The 17,925-nt window shown below is 35.6% G+C and overlaps 2 protein-coding genes across 2 annotated transcripts; one reads left to right on the top strand and one right to left on the bottom strand.

Moving 5' to 3' along the window:
* Positions 1-377: 377 nt before the first annotated feature.
* On the bottom strand, positions 378-7,096 carry yy1a (YY1 transcription factor a). Its single transcript, XM_056476603.1, has 5 exons — positions 6,451-7,096; positions 4,368-4,530; positions 3,539-3,599; positions 2,598-2,756; positions 378-1,402 (listed from the first exon to the last, which is right to left on the bottom strand). The coding sequence occupies exons 1-5, from the start codon at positions 6,956-6,958 to the stop codon at positions 1,220-1,222; spliced, it is 1,074 nt and encodes a 357-aa protein (XP_056332578.1). The 5' UTR covers positions 6,959-7,096; the 3' UTR covers positions 378-1,219.
* Positions 7,097-10,648: 3,552 nt separating this feature from the next.
* degs2 (delta(4)-desaturase, sphingolipid 2) lies at positions 10,649-17,556 on the top strand. Its single transcript, XM_056476511.1, has 3 exons — positions 10,649-10,764; positions 14,635-15,377; positions 16,827-17,556. The coding sequence occupies exons 1-3, from the start codon at positions 10,683-10,685 to the stop codon at positions 16,968-16,970; spliced, it is 969 nt and encodes a 322-aa protein (XP_056332486.1). The 5' UTR covers positions 10,649-10,682; the 3' UTR covers positions 16,971-17,556.
* Positions 17,557-17,925: the final 369 nt, after the last annotated feature.

Here is a 17,925-nt window from a genome sequence, read left to right as displayed (position 1 = left end):
CAAACCTCACTCTTCTGACCTCAAAAGGTGCTCTAGCAACAAATGCTAGGTGTTATGGTCTTTACCCTCCTTGTTAGAGCAACCGACTCCCATGCTGAAAATCGCTGGTTCGATCCCAGCTCTGAGCAATTAGGGTAGTGTAGGACCAGCAGGGTTACACAATGCAAGTTTTTTTTTTTTTTAAGTAAGGTTAAGAATGTCACTGAACCAGATGTAGATGCAGTGTGAAATACTCACATTTGTAATGTTACCATAACCCTAAAATTAGTTTGTATCAACCAGAAAGAGCAACAATTTACATTTAACCAGAAACATCACAAGAGTTCAAGCTTTACAAACCCAGCACTAGATTAGATATAGCAGACCGAACAGCATGATGAGGCTTTTAGCAACTGCACAGAGGAGTTTAGCTTTATTCCATGTCATTAAATAAATTAGAGAATTTGAAGGGGGAGAACAAAATAAGAGTGTCTTTCCACAAACTGAGTAAGATCATTAATGTGTTACAAAAGAAGGCATGTGTATGTAGCAGTACTTCCTGAAGCTGGATAAAACTGTTTAATTGGTTAAACACAATCTAATCAACATCTCTATCTACATGATTTCAAAACATTTGTACAGGACAGGTATACAAAACAAGATACCTGCGCAGGATACCTCTCACAAAGAAAAGCAGTATTTACATTGAAAAGAAAAAGAAAAAGAAAAGCTGAACGACATCTCATTCTCCTTGAAGAAAAGCATTCACAGGTTTTAAGTCTCAGGGACGACTCTCTCACACACACACACCCACACACGCGCGCACACACACACACGACAGCTCTATGCTCTAAAAAGTGTACAATATGCACACTTTGAAGACATCTAAAAAGCAGTCTTTGCAAACTGACAGAAACAGACACACGGATGGACAATTTAGCTTCTTTGGGCTCAGGATAATGAGCGTCTTGTTAAGTGAATGAAGGTCCACGAAAACAATCACATCTTCAAAAGAAGAAACTCTCATAACCGGGAAGTTATTTAATTCAGGTCTATACCACGAGATGCTTGACGGGGTAAGTTTGGTGTCAGTTCCTCGTTCACATTTCAATTCCCATCAAAATGTGTGCTGAGATTCTCTTAGAAAAGAACGGTTCTAGAAACGACATACAAAGAGGGTTTTGGAGCAGGAAGCTGTTGTCAGACCAGAGTCTTTTGGAGCTTTCTTCAGCGAGGGATCTCACTGATTGTTCTTAGCTTTCGCGTGTGTCAAAATGTGAGACTTCAGGTTGGTGGACTGAGCAAATTTCTTGTTACAGCCATCGAATGGGCAAACGTACGGTCTGTCTCCAGTGTGAATCCGCACATGTGTGCGCAAGTTAAAGTCCAATGAGAAGCGCTTTCCACATCCCTCAAATGTGCACTGTGGTGGAAGAGAGCGAAACATTTATTATTTGGACTCCATTTTAGATCAGCACCAATAATTTGAAACAATTTACAGTATGCAGTGCTTCCCACAGGTTTGAAATACAGTTGCAGTGGTAGCTGGAATGAAACACCATTTACCCACATCACATAAATAGTTAACTATATGTGACAAACCAGTTTCATTTTATTAATAAGTGTTTTTATTATGACACTGTTTGTTTTCAATAGGTTAAAGTAAAAAAAAAAAGTCAAAACTGATTCTCTCAAGTTCAAAGCAACTTTAAATGCCAAAGCATTTTAGACATGTATATAAAATAGCCTATGTAATATATTAACATCAAATTATTAAAATTATCAGCAAATCAGAAATAAATGACAGAAAAAAGTTTATAAAAATCGACTATCCCTAAAAATTATTATAATTGCAAGATTAAATAGTCGATTTTTTTTTTAAATAAGGCAAATGCATTGATTAACTATTACTAATGGTGTATATATTTTGCAACCCAGTTTAAATCAGGCATGTGATCAGCAGAGGACAAAAAGAAAGACGAGACCCCCCCCCCCCCCCCCCCCCCCCACTAACCCCACTGAGACACCCTTCAAATCACAGGGGGTCGCCCCATTGAGCTCGGAAAAAACAGAAATCCATATTTATACGGAAGAATCACATCCCTGTTAGATGTCATTTCGTTCTTTCCGAGTATATAGTAAAGTCGTTAATGAATCTATTGTTTACGTTTTCTCTCTGTATCGTGGCTGTCCATACACTGTCAGCTGTGAAACCAGGCGGAAAGCAGTCTTCAATAAAAGAGTAATGCAAAAACGCATACGAGCTTTAGAAAGCAAAAGTTGAATTCTGGATAATTTAGGAGATTTAGAAACCCGTGACAAGCAAATTTTTTAAGTCCCAAAGATGTTCTGTGGGTCTGAAGAGCATGTGAAACTGTCTGCACGATTGTTGACAGGTCTCGTGGTCACAAAATGAAACTGGTAAATCAGAGCAGATTTTCCACTACTTAATCGATCTCGGATATTTAGTTATATTGAGCAGATACAAAAAGTGTAAAAGGATATTAATATTAAAAAAATAATAATTTCACTAAATATGCTTGGGCGGCCGTTAATATACCTGGGCGGCCCGTCCAAGTAAAGTCTATGTGTGGGAAGCACTGGTATGCACGTCTTACCTGGAAAGGTTTTTCACCAGTATGAACCAACTGATGCCGTTTTAGCTTGGAACTTTCCACAAACGCCTTCCCACATTCAGCGCAGACGTGAACCCGCGGCCCGTGGGTGTGCAAGTGCTTTCTCATAGCGGAGTTATCCCGAAACATTTTTGTGCAACCCTATAAAAAGAGACAAACATTAAATGATAATCTACAATTTTATTTAACAGAATCACGATTTAACGACTAATTCTTGATGGTATTGGAAAAATATCCTAAATGGGCGGTCGCTTGTTTCCACCACAAAGACACTTTATCATAACTGCTACCATATATCATAGCTGCTATCATATCATAACTTTATCAAAATAGCTTAGCAAACTTTATCCAGTATAGCAATTATTTACATTTTAGATTTCACTTTGCTACATGCAAACTCACAAATGGGCTTCTTCTACATAAAGCACCAGCACTTCAGCTACAGATATTAACATCATACAGTGCTCAGCATAAATGAGTACACCCCATTTTGAAAATGAATATTTTTACCCATTTCTCAGTGAATATAGGCAATGTATTTTGTTGCATTTAAACAAGACAGATTTATTAAAATAATATTTTAGTCACCAAATATAGAAATGAAAAGATAATACAATTAAATTCATTTTTTTTCTCTCAAAATTTTAAATTTCAAAAAAATTTTTAGCTTCTCTCGATTTTTTTCTCTTTTTAAAAATTTGTATTTAATATTTTTCTATAACATATATATTTAGGTGTACTGGTTTTTGGACAGTTATCGTAAGTTTTGTTAGATAAGTTTCAGATTTGGCTTCAGTAGTGACTAATAACATATATGCACAAATATAATATTGTATAGCTTCCCATTTAAAAGATAGATTTATGAGGCATGTGCTTATATATGCTGAACACAGTATATTAACATAATAAGAACAGACACTCACTTTGTGTGGGCAAGCTATCGTCCTTGGAGAATCATCTTCTTTTATTTTCCTAGGCTTCATTCTATATTGTGTAAAAAAATACATATATTTACATACATAACAACAATTAATTTAGTACTCATATTATATGAAGAAACTAAAAAACTGGTTTGACAAACTTAAAAAAATATTAAGATTAGATTCAACTTTATTGTCATTACACATGTACAGGTTCAAGGCAACGAAATGCCGTTTAGGTCTAACCAGGAGTGCAACATATACGTATAAGTATAAAGTGCAATTATAGAAAAACTACGGGTAATATTTACTGGTGGTTGTACTATGAACATTATATACAGGTTGTATTAGCTATGAACAGATTTACAATAGATGAATATACAGTAGTCAACATTTGAAGCGGATCAAAAATGTTTTTCAAAATTGTCCTAAGGCAAGAATGGGTGTTGTTTAATGGTTTAAGGACCACTCTGATGAAAGGTTTTGAACCATTTCAAATGTTGACTACTGTATGTACAGGTTACTACTAATAAAAATAAAGTGTGTTGTAGTATTGACAAACGTGTAATTAAAATCGCTGATGTTGTTTTATCTGTGGCTGTTTTTGCAGAATACTACACACAATAAAAGAAAAGAATAAATATAACAATAACTATGCAAAACAGATCTGAGATTAATTAATTCGATGGGCCAGCAGATTTCAAGATTTAATCCCATGCTCATTTACATTATATCAGTGTTACATTTACTCTATTATTGACTTCGTTATTCATCTATGTATAGGGGCTAACGAATCAAAGTATTGCACATTCACACAACACCTGGTACTCACCTGGCAAACTCTGCCAGCTGTTTGGGGTCTGACAGGTCAATGCCGGGTATGCCACCAGGTGGCAGTTTCTTGCCTGTCATGTATTCTGAATAATCTGGAGGAGAGTTTTCTCCAATGATCTGCTCCTCCACCACTGTCTCATGATCAACATCTTTCTTATCATCTGCACAAAAAACAAGATGAAGCGCTTAACAAAGCACTTAAACAATCAAATCACACACCCTGCATTCATAATGAGCTTATAAACTACACTGACAAATACAGCAATCAAATACTAAATGCACTGATCAACACGCTAGTCACAGGTAATTGATCTGCAGGGTGAAACCAATGATCTGTCCATTGTTTCCGCGCAAAGCAATTCATTTACAAAATCAGGGCTGAGGCGATAGAGGTGCATTTTAAATTCCTTTCACGTACATCGCGTAGAAATATGGTCCTTCTAATACAGCATTTCAATTGAATATAAAGAATATAGGTGAAGTGAGCAACTCGGGTGTTTTCTTTCCTGCGCAGCACTGCGTTATGAGCGCGTTTAGATAAACAGACGCATATACGCCTCTCAAGCGCATGCGCAGTGCAAAAGGCTTCCGTATGCATGTTTGTATTCTTTATTTTAATATTTAAGCAATGAGATTGTGTTCCCTGTAGAGATATTAGGAAATATATACATTTACAATACAACAAATTAAAAATAACTAACATCATTGTATAAAACCAAGTAGAGGTAAGCTTCAAATCTAAAAGCTTAAAAACATTTTGCCTATGTAATAAAAGCCTAGGAAGTGCTCAGTGATAGAGGGTCCGAGGAGATAAAGCATAATTTTTTATTTTTTTTTATCTAATTTGGAGATAAAGCATAAAATTGAAAAAATAATTATATACATACATATATATATAATTTCAATAAAACTGTAAAATAATTACATCTGAGTAAATTAAAGGAAATACAATATTTACATGCAACGTTATTTAAATAACGTTACTAATATAAGGATTGCAATACCGTTTAAAACAACAAAATCAAATTAACAATTAATTAACATCTATAATTACTAAAATAAACCTAAATATAATGTAAAGTACACCTCGTATTAAAACGACTAACGTTAGCATTTTTTACAAACTTTACATAATAAAACACTATTAAACCCAAATTATTTTAGATCCATTTACAACATGAAAAGCTTCATTTGAACCTTTTTTTTTTTACAAAGTACTATCTTAATACATAAAACGCGTGTTATTTGGGTGTACCTCACACATTGACAACTAAAAGACTGAAAACCTCTAACCTAGATGACACTAACGTTACCTTTAAAAATCCAAGATCAAAGTGAAAAATATCATCTTCCATTCTTTTATCCGAGTTTACGCGGTAGTGGACCGCAACATTCACAATAAACATGTTTATATTTCCCCAAACACTACTAATTTTATCATCACCTTCAGTACTTATTGAAATTAAGAAACACGCAATGTTTTAAACATTAAACTACGTTTAAAATAAAATAAAAATACGCAAAGGGCATCCGCCTCTCTTTGCTTGCACACGACAATCACGTCTTCCCAAACTGAGATTAACCGCTCTATGCGCCGCGAATACACAATATGGATCAAAAATCCTCGGTTACAATATTTATATACGCGGTAACATTTGTTTTAGGGGACGAATTGTCGAAAGACGGAGAGTTTCAGGGACTGAAAAACAGCTCGAGTGAGCAGGTCCCTCCCCTTCTTCAAAGCGAGCTGCGCCATTGCGGCCTGCAGTAGCAGCGCGGCGGACTCACAGCGCCTCTCTCCGCGCCCGCCGCCATCTTTCCCCGCTCACACAACCGCCATGTTTCGGGGCCGCCGCCATAATGGTCTGGAGGAATATGGCGGCGCCCATCCACACTTAAAACATGGCTTCCCATCAAAACAAAAACATTTAGACCGGGACCATTCTCAATAAGTGGCTTTTCGGTCCGAAAATTGTTTCTGGCACAGGGATATCGGGCATCTTTATAACGCGCTCGAGAGGAAGAAGGCCCACACGAGGCCTGCGCGAGAACAAAGCACTTGATGCGATGTCAAAACTTACCCGATGCCCACATAGTGACGGAAAACTCCCCCTCCAGTGTTTTGATCTGCACTTGTTTCTGCTCCCATTTGCGTCCGCTCGCTTCAGCGGAGTTTAGGAAGCTCTTTTTGACCACTCTTTTCCCGCTGCCTCCTCCTTTCTTCATCCTACCAGACGGATTCTTGCCAGACACGGTCACTAAAGTCTGCTCGATATATTCCTCCTCTGCCACCGGAACGGGCACGGGAATGAGGATCTGGTCCTCGAAACTGTCGTCTGCATGGAGGTCCGAGTCATCGCAGCCCACCACCTCTTCACGAGTTTGCACTAAAATCACCTCCTGGTGGTTAACGTGGTTCGGGTCGTCCGTGACCAGCGGCTGCAGGGCGATCATGGGCTGGTGCTCGTCGTCGTCTCCGCCGACCACTGTGGTCTCGATAGTCTCAACTTCGATTTCGTGCAGCTCGACGATCTCGGCCGGCATCTCCGAGCCGTCGGCCTCGATGTACAGTGTCTCGCCCGACGCCATTCTTGGCTTTCTTGCTTTCCGAAAGTAATTTTCAAGCAAGCCCTGTGTCAAGTCAACGACTCGCTCTCCCCTCCTTCTCCACTAACAAACAGGCAAAACTCCGTCCCACATTGACTGACTCCGTTCACGGACTCTGCCTGAGGATCAGACAAGCCAGATCTCGCGAGATCTCGTTCTGCGTTTGACCTCATTCTCACCACTGGTGTTCTGTGAATTATCCACCAGCGATATATTTCTTTACATTTTATTCAAAATAATTCCCTTATTGTAGAAAAAATTAAGTAACGTCTGTGTGTTTTGTACAGACTATATTTTCTGCTTGTTGCACATATAATGTAATTGTCATTTTGATGTAATTTAATGTTAATGTAATTTTTTGTTAATGCAATAACAACAATACACATAATAAAATCCTTTAGTACACAGCGTAAATGAGTATCCATTTCTATATATACAAAATATTTTGGTGCATTTACATATAACAGATTTGTTAGACGGTTCAGTTATATTCATTGAAATAAAAGTTTGGTTATATAACATTTTTATGAAAAAAAAAACACAAAATTAATTTTTTTATTTTTTATTTTTTTGGAGGGTTTTCTCGATGTTTCCTCTTTATTAACATTGTATTTAATATTTCTCCTAACATATTGTTCATTGTACACATATTTTAGCATCATAGGGCAAATCGTTTAAAAGAGATATCTGTAAGGGATGTACTCATTTATGCTGGACAGTGGGCACTGTATGTGTGTGTGTGTATATATATAGATAGATAGATAGATAGATAGATAGATAGATAGATAGATAGATAGATAGATAGATAGATAGATAGATAGATAGATAGATACATTTTTATATCATGGATACATATAGAATGAATTAAATCAAGTTTACCCTCATGAAAAGTTTCAAGTTCCATAATGGTTATGCTGGCAATACTGTATCAATACAGTAGCAAGTTTGCTGTTAATTTACTCACTGTCAGGCCTTTTACCTACTTTTTTACCTTTTTCAGTACATTCTAAATCATTTTAGATGCAATCCTGGTCCTTGTTGATTGATTAAATGCAACTTCTGGGCTTTTTATGATTTTTCAGTTTTATTGGCAGCTGACTTGAATTTTGGAAATCGACCACAATTTCTGCAAACAATTCGTTTATTATTTTACTGAGGAAATGTCACATATGCTTTGTATTGTCTGGATGTGAGTAATTTACAAAAAATGTTTGTTTTTGGATGGACTATCTCTTTAATGACAAACTTTTCCCCATAAATTGAACTGTTTATGAGCTATTTTTTGGGACTGACAGTAATAATCTATTTTTTCATGAAGAGGAAACTATAGATTTACATCTAGGCGGAAGTAATAGAAGTTCCACATTCCATGTACAGTGCTCAGCATATATGAGTACACCCCTCACAAATCAATCTTTTAAATTCATATTATTAACAGGAAGCTGTACAATGTTTTATTTGTGCATATACTTTAGATTAGTCAGTACTGAAGCCAAATCTGGAGCTTATCTAACAAGATAACTCATGATAACGGTCCAAAAACTAGTACACCTAGATTTATGTTACAGAAAAATATTAAACACATGTATAAAAAAGAGAAAAAAATCAAGATAAAAATAAATTATTATTGAAATTTTGTAGCTTGTAATTTTTTTTTTTGCAATATTTTGCTTGAATCTAATTGTATTAACTTTCCATTTCTAAATATGTTTGGTGACTAAAATATTACTCTAATAAATATATCTGTTTAATAAACCTGTTTTGTTTAAATGCAGAAAAAGACATTGCCTATATTCACTAAGAAATGGAGAAAAATATTCAGTTTCAAAATGGAGTGTACTCAACTTTGCTAATCACTGTATATGTAAAATTTTTATTTATATATTATCTTTATGTTTATTTATACTGTAATATTTGTAATATTAATGTAAAAGCCATTAGAGCATTTAATGGTATTAGGTCTTACATAGGTCTCACATTTTATAAATAAATAAAAATGCATCTGGTGGAAGGAAAAGTTTCATATTCTATGTGTATAAAATGAAAAATTCATTCATTTATTCATTTTCCTTCACCTTAGTCTCTATTTCAGAGGTCGCCACAGCAGAATGAACCACCAACTATTCCAGCATATGTTTTACACAGCAGATGCCCTTCCAGCCACAATCCAGCATTGGGAAACATTCATACGGCCAATTTAGTTTATTCAATTCACCCACAGCACACGTTTTTGGACTTGTGGGGGAAACCGGAGCACCGGGAGGAAACCCACGCAAACACAGGGAGAACATGCAAACTCCACACAGAAACACCAACTGGTCCAGCCGGAACCCTCTTGCTGTGAGGAAACAGTGCTAATCACTGAGCCACCATGCCGCCAAAATTAAATATATTTTATTTATATATTATATTTATGTTTATTTATACTGTAATATTTTGTAATATTAACATAAAAGACCAAGTCATTAGTGCATTTAATGGTGTTATTAGGTTTTACATAATAAACAAATAAATAAATGAAAATGCATCTAGGTGGAAGTAATAGAATTCCATGTAAAATTTATTTTATTTATATATAATCTTTATGTTTATTTATACTGTAATATTTTGCAATATTAACATAAAAGACCAAAAGTCATTAGAGCATTTAATGGTGTTTTATGTATTTTACATTAAACAGTAAAATGTTTATTATGTATTTTCACATAATAAATTAATTAAAATGGCCTGTTTCTGTTTTATTCAACTTTGCAGCATTTTTATTCCCTATTTTATATTTGCTTTTTTCATCTTTATTAGGTTATATATGTTCAAATCTGTTTTTCTCAGTGAGTTTTTTTATTATGTCTTAAAATACATTAAATCACACAATAACCACATTATTATAGTACTTCACGTATGTATGTATGTATGTCACTGAATGTGTGTGTGTGATGCAAACACATCTAGATTATTATAAATGACTTATTGTAAATATACTGATTATTATAATTTATTATTACGATTTTGTCCATAAATGTTGATTGTTAAATGATTTATTATTTTATTATTTATTATTTATCTATTTGTATTATTCTTCTTCTTCTTATTATTATTATACTATATATTATAATAATATACTATTATTTACTGTGTTTAATGTTTTTTTATATATATGTTCTTTTTAATGTAAACCTTATAAATGCTTTGGCAATACATTTGTCATGCCAATAAAGCAATTATTGAATTGTGTGTGTGTGTGTGTTACGTGTGTTTGTGTGTGAGAGAGAACATGAACGCCCCCGCGCGGTGATGTGACGCAAACTTGTCTAGACCAGAATTACAGTACTATGATACTGGACATTGCTTAAGTAAATTAAACTGCAAAAGTAAAAAAAAAAAAAAAAAAAAAAAACTTTTCTAAATATAATAAAAACATTTAAAAACATTCACTGCATACGTCTATGTCCCCGCATATGATTGAAGTCACGTAGCCAATCATTCCACTCTGAAGAGTTGTCAAGCAGACTGTACAACAGGCTGGGCTGCTCGCTGACTAAACCGATCTCGTTAGTTCACAAGGGTTTCGGTTGAAGTTAGTTACCGTTGGCACTGACCTGACAGGCACACCTTCTCCCTCTCTTATCTAAGAGGGCGTGTCCGAAACGAGTCTAGTAAGCGAGGAATCACCTGAGCTCATTACAAGCAGCAGCGCACAGGTGTCAAAATGGGCAAAGCAGCAGGACGCTGGGATTTTGAATGGGTGTATAATGAACAGCCGCACACGTGGAGAAGAAAAGAAATATTAGGTAAGTTTCAAGTTATTGACAGAAATACACAATACGTCGAACTAATTAAAACATGCTGTATGTTATGTGATTTGGTTAACCGACTTAATTTAACTGAGTTTAAATGTATACTGAACCATCGAGAGTGTGTATCGTGATGGTAAATGTGTATAAATAATACTCAAATGTCAGTTAAGCACTTTATCTCGGCACAATTGTCTGTCTCAGGAAAAAAAAAAACACTAATTTGAACGACGAAGATGATGTTTGAATCCATATAATTAGCTAAATGTAAGTTTGATTTTGAACAACAACAACGTTATTGCTAATTTTCACCGGAAAAATAATGTGTGCGTCTTTACAGTCTGGGTGATATCAGACAATGGCTTCAGGGGTGATAATTTGTAAACTGATTCCTGGCATTATAAGTGCGTCTTCCTTGGTAACAGTTGTCTTGTGACCTTAGTTGTAAAGAAGGTACGTACGTATGTAGGTAGGTATGTCACAAGCTCAGTTGCCTTATAAAATACATTTATGAGCAGGGGCGGACTTACATAGTGCTTTGGGGGCCCTAAGCAACTCCAGGTATGGGGCCCAAGCATTTAAACTCAAAACATGCGAGTTTATCTCTATAGATAATTTTTTCTCTGTAGATCCTGGTGTTTTTTGTTAATAAAACTGCATGGTACAAATATTTTAAACGTTATTGTTTTTATGTGAAATTAAATAAACAAACTGTACGGTTATTTAGCCATATTTGTGATTTTTAGATTTTAATATTTGCACGTGCAGTATGGAAGAAACGTTCCACTATTTATAATGGCCCATGGTTTTGGAAATAAGTAATAAAGAAAATAGGCTTAGAATTAGGCTTAACCCTTTCACTGCCCCACCAAGAAAAAAAATTGGACTTAACTCCTAATGTCGCTAGTTAACACAATCACTAATAACACACAATTTTTCTAAAATATCAAGCTCTACCAAATTGTAGATCTGTTGGTTTATGGTAAAAGTACTAGAATTTATATATATATATATATATATATATATATATATATATATATATATATATATATATATATATATATATATATATCTCATACATACACACACACTATGAAAAATATGAAGTGTAAGACCAATTCATTTAAAACAATCAAAATAAAACATTTTTGAACACTAAATCATCTTTATTGTTTGAAGTATGCCATAAAATATTTCAGATTCTCATTTAACATGTTTTCTTGTTTACAATAAAACCAAAATCATATGTAGTAGTGCAACAGGATTGTTTGTTTAATTTATTTTTATCATTATTATAATTTTTGTAAACCATCAATGCTGTATAGTGTCAATCATTATTTAAAACAGTCATTCTTTAAATGACTTTAACAATCATTATTTAAAACAATCAAACTATGTTCAGCCATATGGCAGAGCAGGCAGTTAAAGGGTTTGAGTGGGCCATGTTGAAATGACTAGTTCTCCATCAGGAGCATCGAGCCCCCGACACAATCCCACCCCTCCACACCCAAAAAAAAAAGCAAAACAAAACATGGGTAGGTTTACACCTCAACTCTTTAAATATTAATAATGTATTCTTCCATCATCTTCAGACCTTTCCAGAAGGGATGACACATTTACAAAATATTACATGGTATAGTGTTACATTAAGTGGCCTAATACAAAAATGTGCATGAAAGAGTTCAAAACTGCTTATTTTAAAGCTATTTCTACAACAACACTATCTAGGGTTGAACTGGCATCTGTCAGAGCAGTTTATGGTAATTTTATTTACACACTTTATGGCGTTTGGTTATTCATTATACAGGTGAACTTGCCTAGTGTTTAAAAGCGGTGCGTACACATTGTATTACCTTAGGCTTAAATATGACTCCCAGAAGCTGAAACAGAAGGGGTTGTTCATAATAAACCTGTTTGTGTGTTTCTGCGACAATAGGCAATGACGGGTGTGATCTTGCTCAGCAGATACTCAAGGAGCAGCAAATGGGGCATTCAAGAATCTCCACATGCGTCTGTACATGAACATTATTAAACTTGAAAGCCTGGTGCTGTTGATTGCCACAGCTGTGCTTGTTTTGTATGGGCTATTTGTTTGACCAATATGTAAAATTTAAAGGGGGAATCAAATACATGGATAATTTGACATCTGGAAAAAAAAACAGGAACATTTCCATGTTTAATAATGACTGAAAGGTCCATTTCACCTTCTGGACTCTTGACTGTTTTCCTTCCTGGTTAATACCATAATCAAAGTATGATTTACTTGCTAATACAAACTAGTAAAAAAAACCTAGCAATGTGAACCCTTTGCAAAACAGACATTATTCAAATTGCATGAAAAAGTGTTATGGCAGATTTGCATGTGGGTCACATGTAATTTTACAGGTGAAAGTGGTCAGTGAGTCACTTTGTGGAGCCTCTATGAAGAGATTCTATAGTAGTGGATGATGATGGGTAAACAGAGGGTTAGCTGGGCAAACAAATCTGCTAATTAAAAAACGCACACTGCTGAGAGAAGGTTTCTCCCTTGTGGGGAGGATTAGTAATTACTTAACTACCCATGCAACAGTGTGCCTTTACATGTTTGGTTACCATTAGCAACTGTAATAAGGAGATAATCTCTATTAATCCTTAAAGTATATACTCCTGCACAATCATACAATATTAATAATTATAATATAATAATGAAACCAGCTTGCGTTTGAAAAACAAGTTTAATTCGGTTTTAATTTAATTTCATAGTTTTAATTTCAAGTACCGGCTGTCTAACGAAGGTGCAATACATTTTTGAACATGGAAAGATTTCAGTAAAGATCTGTGATGATCCTTTTAAGAGTCTAATATCAAGTTCTCTTTAACCTAATGGTTTTAATCTTTTGAAAGGTTGTTTCACTAGAAAAGGACATTTTGTGGAGAAAATTGTTGCTTTTTAGATTTTAAAGGGGTTGATCACCCCAAATTAAAATGTACTCCAAAATTTGCTTCAGGAAATTCTTTCCAGAAACACTAAAAGATTGCTATCACCTATTAACATCTACAGTAGAAAAACAAATACAAGTCAGTCAACTAAACACTGGATTCTGACACTTTCAAAATAAAAAGTGTAAAGCAAAATTAATGATTTTTTTGCGGGAACTACTTTATAATAAGCCATTTGTAGGTTTATGTCTCTTGTATGGCTCTGTGGTCTCTTTCCGCTTGCATTACAAAACAAATTTACTCTGCTGTGAAAATATGGTCATACGAATACATTGGAGAATGGATGCTAATCCAATCCGCCCTTTATACACCGACTGCACAAGGTGCGTGGGGCCATGCAAGTTACACAGGGCACCTTGGTTTTTGAGGATCCTTGGTATTTATGGGCTAGACAATTTGGGATTTGGGATCAGACTCTGACTTGAATATTACACTACATTGTCAAACGTTTTAGGCCATCTGTATTTACATTCATGGGAATTTTAATTGCATGCCAGTCTTAATCCATGGGGTTTAGTATGAGGTTGGTCTACCATTTGCAGTTATAAGAGCTTCAGCTCTTCTATGAAGGCTTTTCACGATGTTTAGGAGTATTTTATTTTTATTTTTTTTGTGAATATGACTATTCGTCTAGAGGTGCATTTGTGAAGTCGTGCACTGATGTTGGATGGAAAGGCATGGCTTGCAGTTTCCACTCTAGTTTTATTGAAATTCGTTATTGCAAAAAATAAGATATAAAAACATCTTAAAATATCAATCTAAAAGTTTTGTGAAGTGTACTTATTTATGCGGAACACTGTGTGTGTATATATGTATACAAGTTAAATATAAATTTTCTTCTATTTAAAGTATTATTTTGAATTCTTAACATTTGTTATCTCTCTCCAGCTAAGTATCCTGAAATCAAGTCTTTGATGGGTCATGACCCGCAGCTGAAATGGGTGGTGTCAGGAATGGTACTTACTCAACTCCTGGCATGCTACATGGTCCACGAGCTCTCCTGGAAGTGGGTGTTGTTTTGGGCATATGCGTTTGGTGGTTGCATCAACCACTCTTTGACCTTGGCAATCCATGACATTTCTCACAATGTGGCCTTTGGCACCAAAAGGGCACGCTGGAACCGCTGGTTCGCCATGTTTGCCAATCTCCCCATTGGCCTGCCATATTCTGCATCCTTCAAGAAGTACCACATCGACCACCATCGCTATCTGGGTGGAGATGGCTTGGATGTGGATATTCCTACTGACCTCGAGGGCTGGTTCTTCTGCACTCCGGCCAGGAAGGTGCTCTGGTTGTTCCTCCAGCCTTTGTTCTATGCGCTCCGGCCACTGATCGTGAACCCAAAGCCTGTGACCAGGTTGGAGATGCTGAATGCAGCTGTGCAGTTTGTGGTAGACATCATCATCTACTATTTTTGGGGTCTGAAGCCTATAGTCTATCTCATCTCTGGCTCCATACTGTGCATGGGCCTGCATCCCATCTCTGGACACTTCATTGCTGAGCACTACATGTTTACGAAAGGTCATGAAACGTACTCTTATTATGGCCCACTCAACTTAATAACCTTCAACGTGGGATACCATATGGAGCATCACGACTTTCCCAGCATTCCTGGAAGCAAATTACCTGAGGTATGATTTGGGCTTTATTTCATAATTTTTATGGATGCACGTAAAAAGTTGTAGATAATAAAGGGATAATTCACCAAAAACTGAAATTGTATCATCCTTTACTCGCCATCCACTTGTTCCAAACATTTGAGTTTCTTTCATTCTGTTGAACACAAGATATTTTGAAGAATTAAAACCTGTAACAATGACTTCCACAGTGTTTGTTTTTCCTACTTTGGATGTCAATGGTTACTGGTTTTCAGCTTTCTTCTAAAATGAATTCAGAAACTCAAATTCATGGAACCACTTAGAGAAAATGGTGAGTAAATCTTCACTTTTGGGTGAACTTTCCCTTTAATGGCAGATATCATTTATGATTATACAATATTTAAAAAAAATATAAAGTCAGTATTTTTTCCTGCAAACACAATACAAAGAAACTAGCATCAACATTTATATTATACACAATAAATTATAGTTTTTTGGATAAAGCAAAGGCAATTTAAATGCAATTGAGAAATGACAGCTAAATCAACTTCCAAGTGTAACCAAGAAAGTACAACCTAATATGGTACATTGCACATCCCTATTGACCTTTCACTTTCTCAGAGGGGCATTTACATACCACCCTTTATCAACTACACACACAGTGATTGCTTTTTGGGAGCCTAAAAACTATTTTTAACTTCTTTAACTGAAAAATAAATTGTAAGTTTTACAGGATTCAACTTAATGTTTTAAATTTTTGTAATGCAAGTTAAGAATTACTTGAAAGGTTACTTTAGAAAATGATAGCTACCTACTGTTCTGCAATGCACATGGTTTAATCATATTAACAAGCCCATGTGAATGAGAATCATTTTCACTACACTCTTGTCTGTTTGCAAACTAAAAAAAAAAACCCACAACACAAAATCCCTTTCACTTTTACTACTTTGTTTTAGTGTAAATGCAAAGGTGGTCTATGCTGTCAATAAAGTGCCATTACCAAGAAGAAACCTTTTTTTAAATGGACCTATATTTTTAATGTAGACTTTTCAGTCTACTGCTGAAGTGGAAATGTCATGGTAATGACCTGCATTGATTCTGGCACTGTTACTGATTAAGAGAAAGAATTTGACATTTAATGCCATGAAACTAACAAATGAAGACAAATATTTGCTCTTTTTTTTTTTTTTTTTTTCTCATAATACTTCATTGTCCATTTTAATTGCGTTTCGAGCTTTTCGAACCCTGTCATATCTGTAAACTGATTACCTATTCAGTACGTTTGTTTCTGTTAATGTTTAAACCTTGAAATAAGATATGACGACAGACAGGAACATGACCACCGCTCAACCCTCACTTTACACCTCAGCTGCTTTATTGTTCTTCATTCTTCAGACTTTATAGTTTGCACAACGCATTTCATTCCTAGACATTTCCCAAGACGTACTGTTTGTTTATTTCTGGATCTTTCTCCTTGTCCAGGTGAAGAGGATTGCAGCAGAGTACTATGACTCACTCCCTCAACACACGTCCTGGATGCGAGTGCTCTGGGACTTTGTATTCGATGACTCCATCGGCCCCTACGCCCGAATTAAGAGACAATACACACTTGGCAAAAAGGAATAAAGTGGGTGTAAGACTACTGATCTAACCAAACACGCTACTGGGCATTTACACAATATATTACATCTGCAAATTAGACATAAATGCTATTTGCTGGATATTAGTTGAAATGGGACTAAATATACATTCACAGTCACTGCATTTCATCTCGCCGAAACATCCTTACAATATCCAAAGAATAACTTCACGCTACCATGTTACAGTACCAGATTCCTTGTTTGGCTGTATTAAAGCACTACTTAAAATATGTGCATACACATTCATTTTTAAAACGTCGAACTTGATGTGCATCTTATGATCTACATGTACGAGGCCAATGCAGTTTTTGTGTGCATCCCTCTGTTCTCTCAATTATCGCGTCCCATGAAAAGAAGAGCTGAGATGAAATGGACTTCACAAAATGCCTTTTTATCAGTGAGGCCTTTTCGAAAACTGAATATTTAATTTTGTGTGACTAGAAGGTTCATAATGTACGTTCTGTCGTTTGCACTGTGATAGTTTAACACTGAACATCATTGAGATGATGTTGTGGAATATATTTGTTCAGCTTAACTGTATTTCAATAAATCTCTTTATCTTACAGCCTCAATCTGAAAGACAGCAGATTTCACAGGAGCCCAAAATCGTCTTTTTTGATTCTCCAATTTAAAAAATTATGAGATTATGGTGCGAAGCAGTAGGTAGAAGCAAGAAGGTCGCTGGTTTGAGCCTCGGCTGGGTCAGTTGGCGTTTCTGTGTCTAATTTGCATGTTCTTCCTGCGTGGATTTCTGCCGGGTGCTCCATTTTCCCCCACAGTCCAAAAACATGCGGTACAGGTGAATTAGGTAGGCTAAATTGTCTGTAGTGTATGTGTGTGTGAATGGAAGTGTATGGATGTTTCCCAGAGATGGGTTGCAGCTGGAAGGGCATCTGCTGCGTAAAAACATGTGCTGGATAAGTTGGCGGTTCATTGCGCTG

This window comes from Danio aesculapii, chromosome 17 (genome assembly GCF_903798145.1).
Source record: "Danio aesculapii chromosome 17, fDanAes4.1, whole genome shotgun sequence".
Classification (NCBI taxonomy): Eukaryota; Metazoa; Chordata; class Actinopteri; order Cypriniformes; family Danionidae; genus Danio; species Danio aesculapii.
This window is presented reverse-complemented; position numbering and strand designations above follow the sequence as displayed.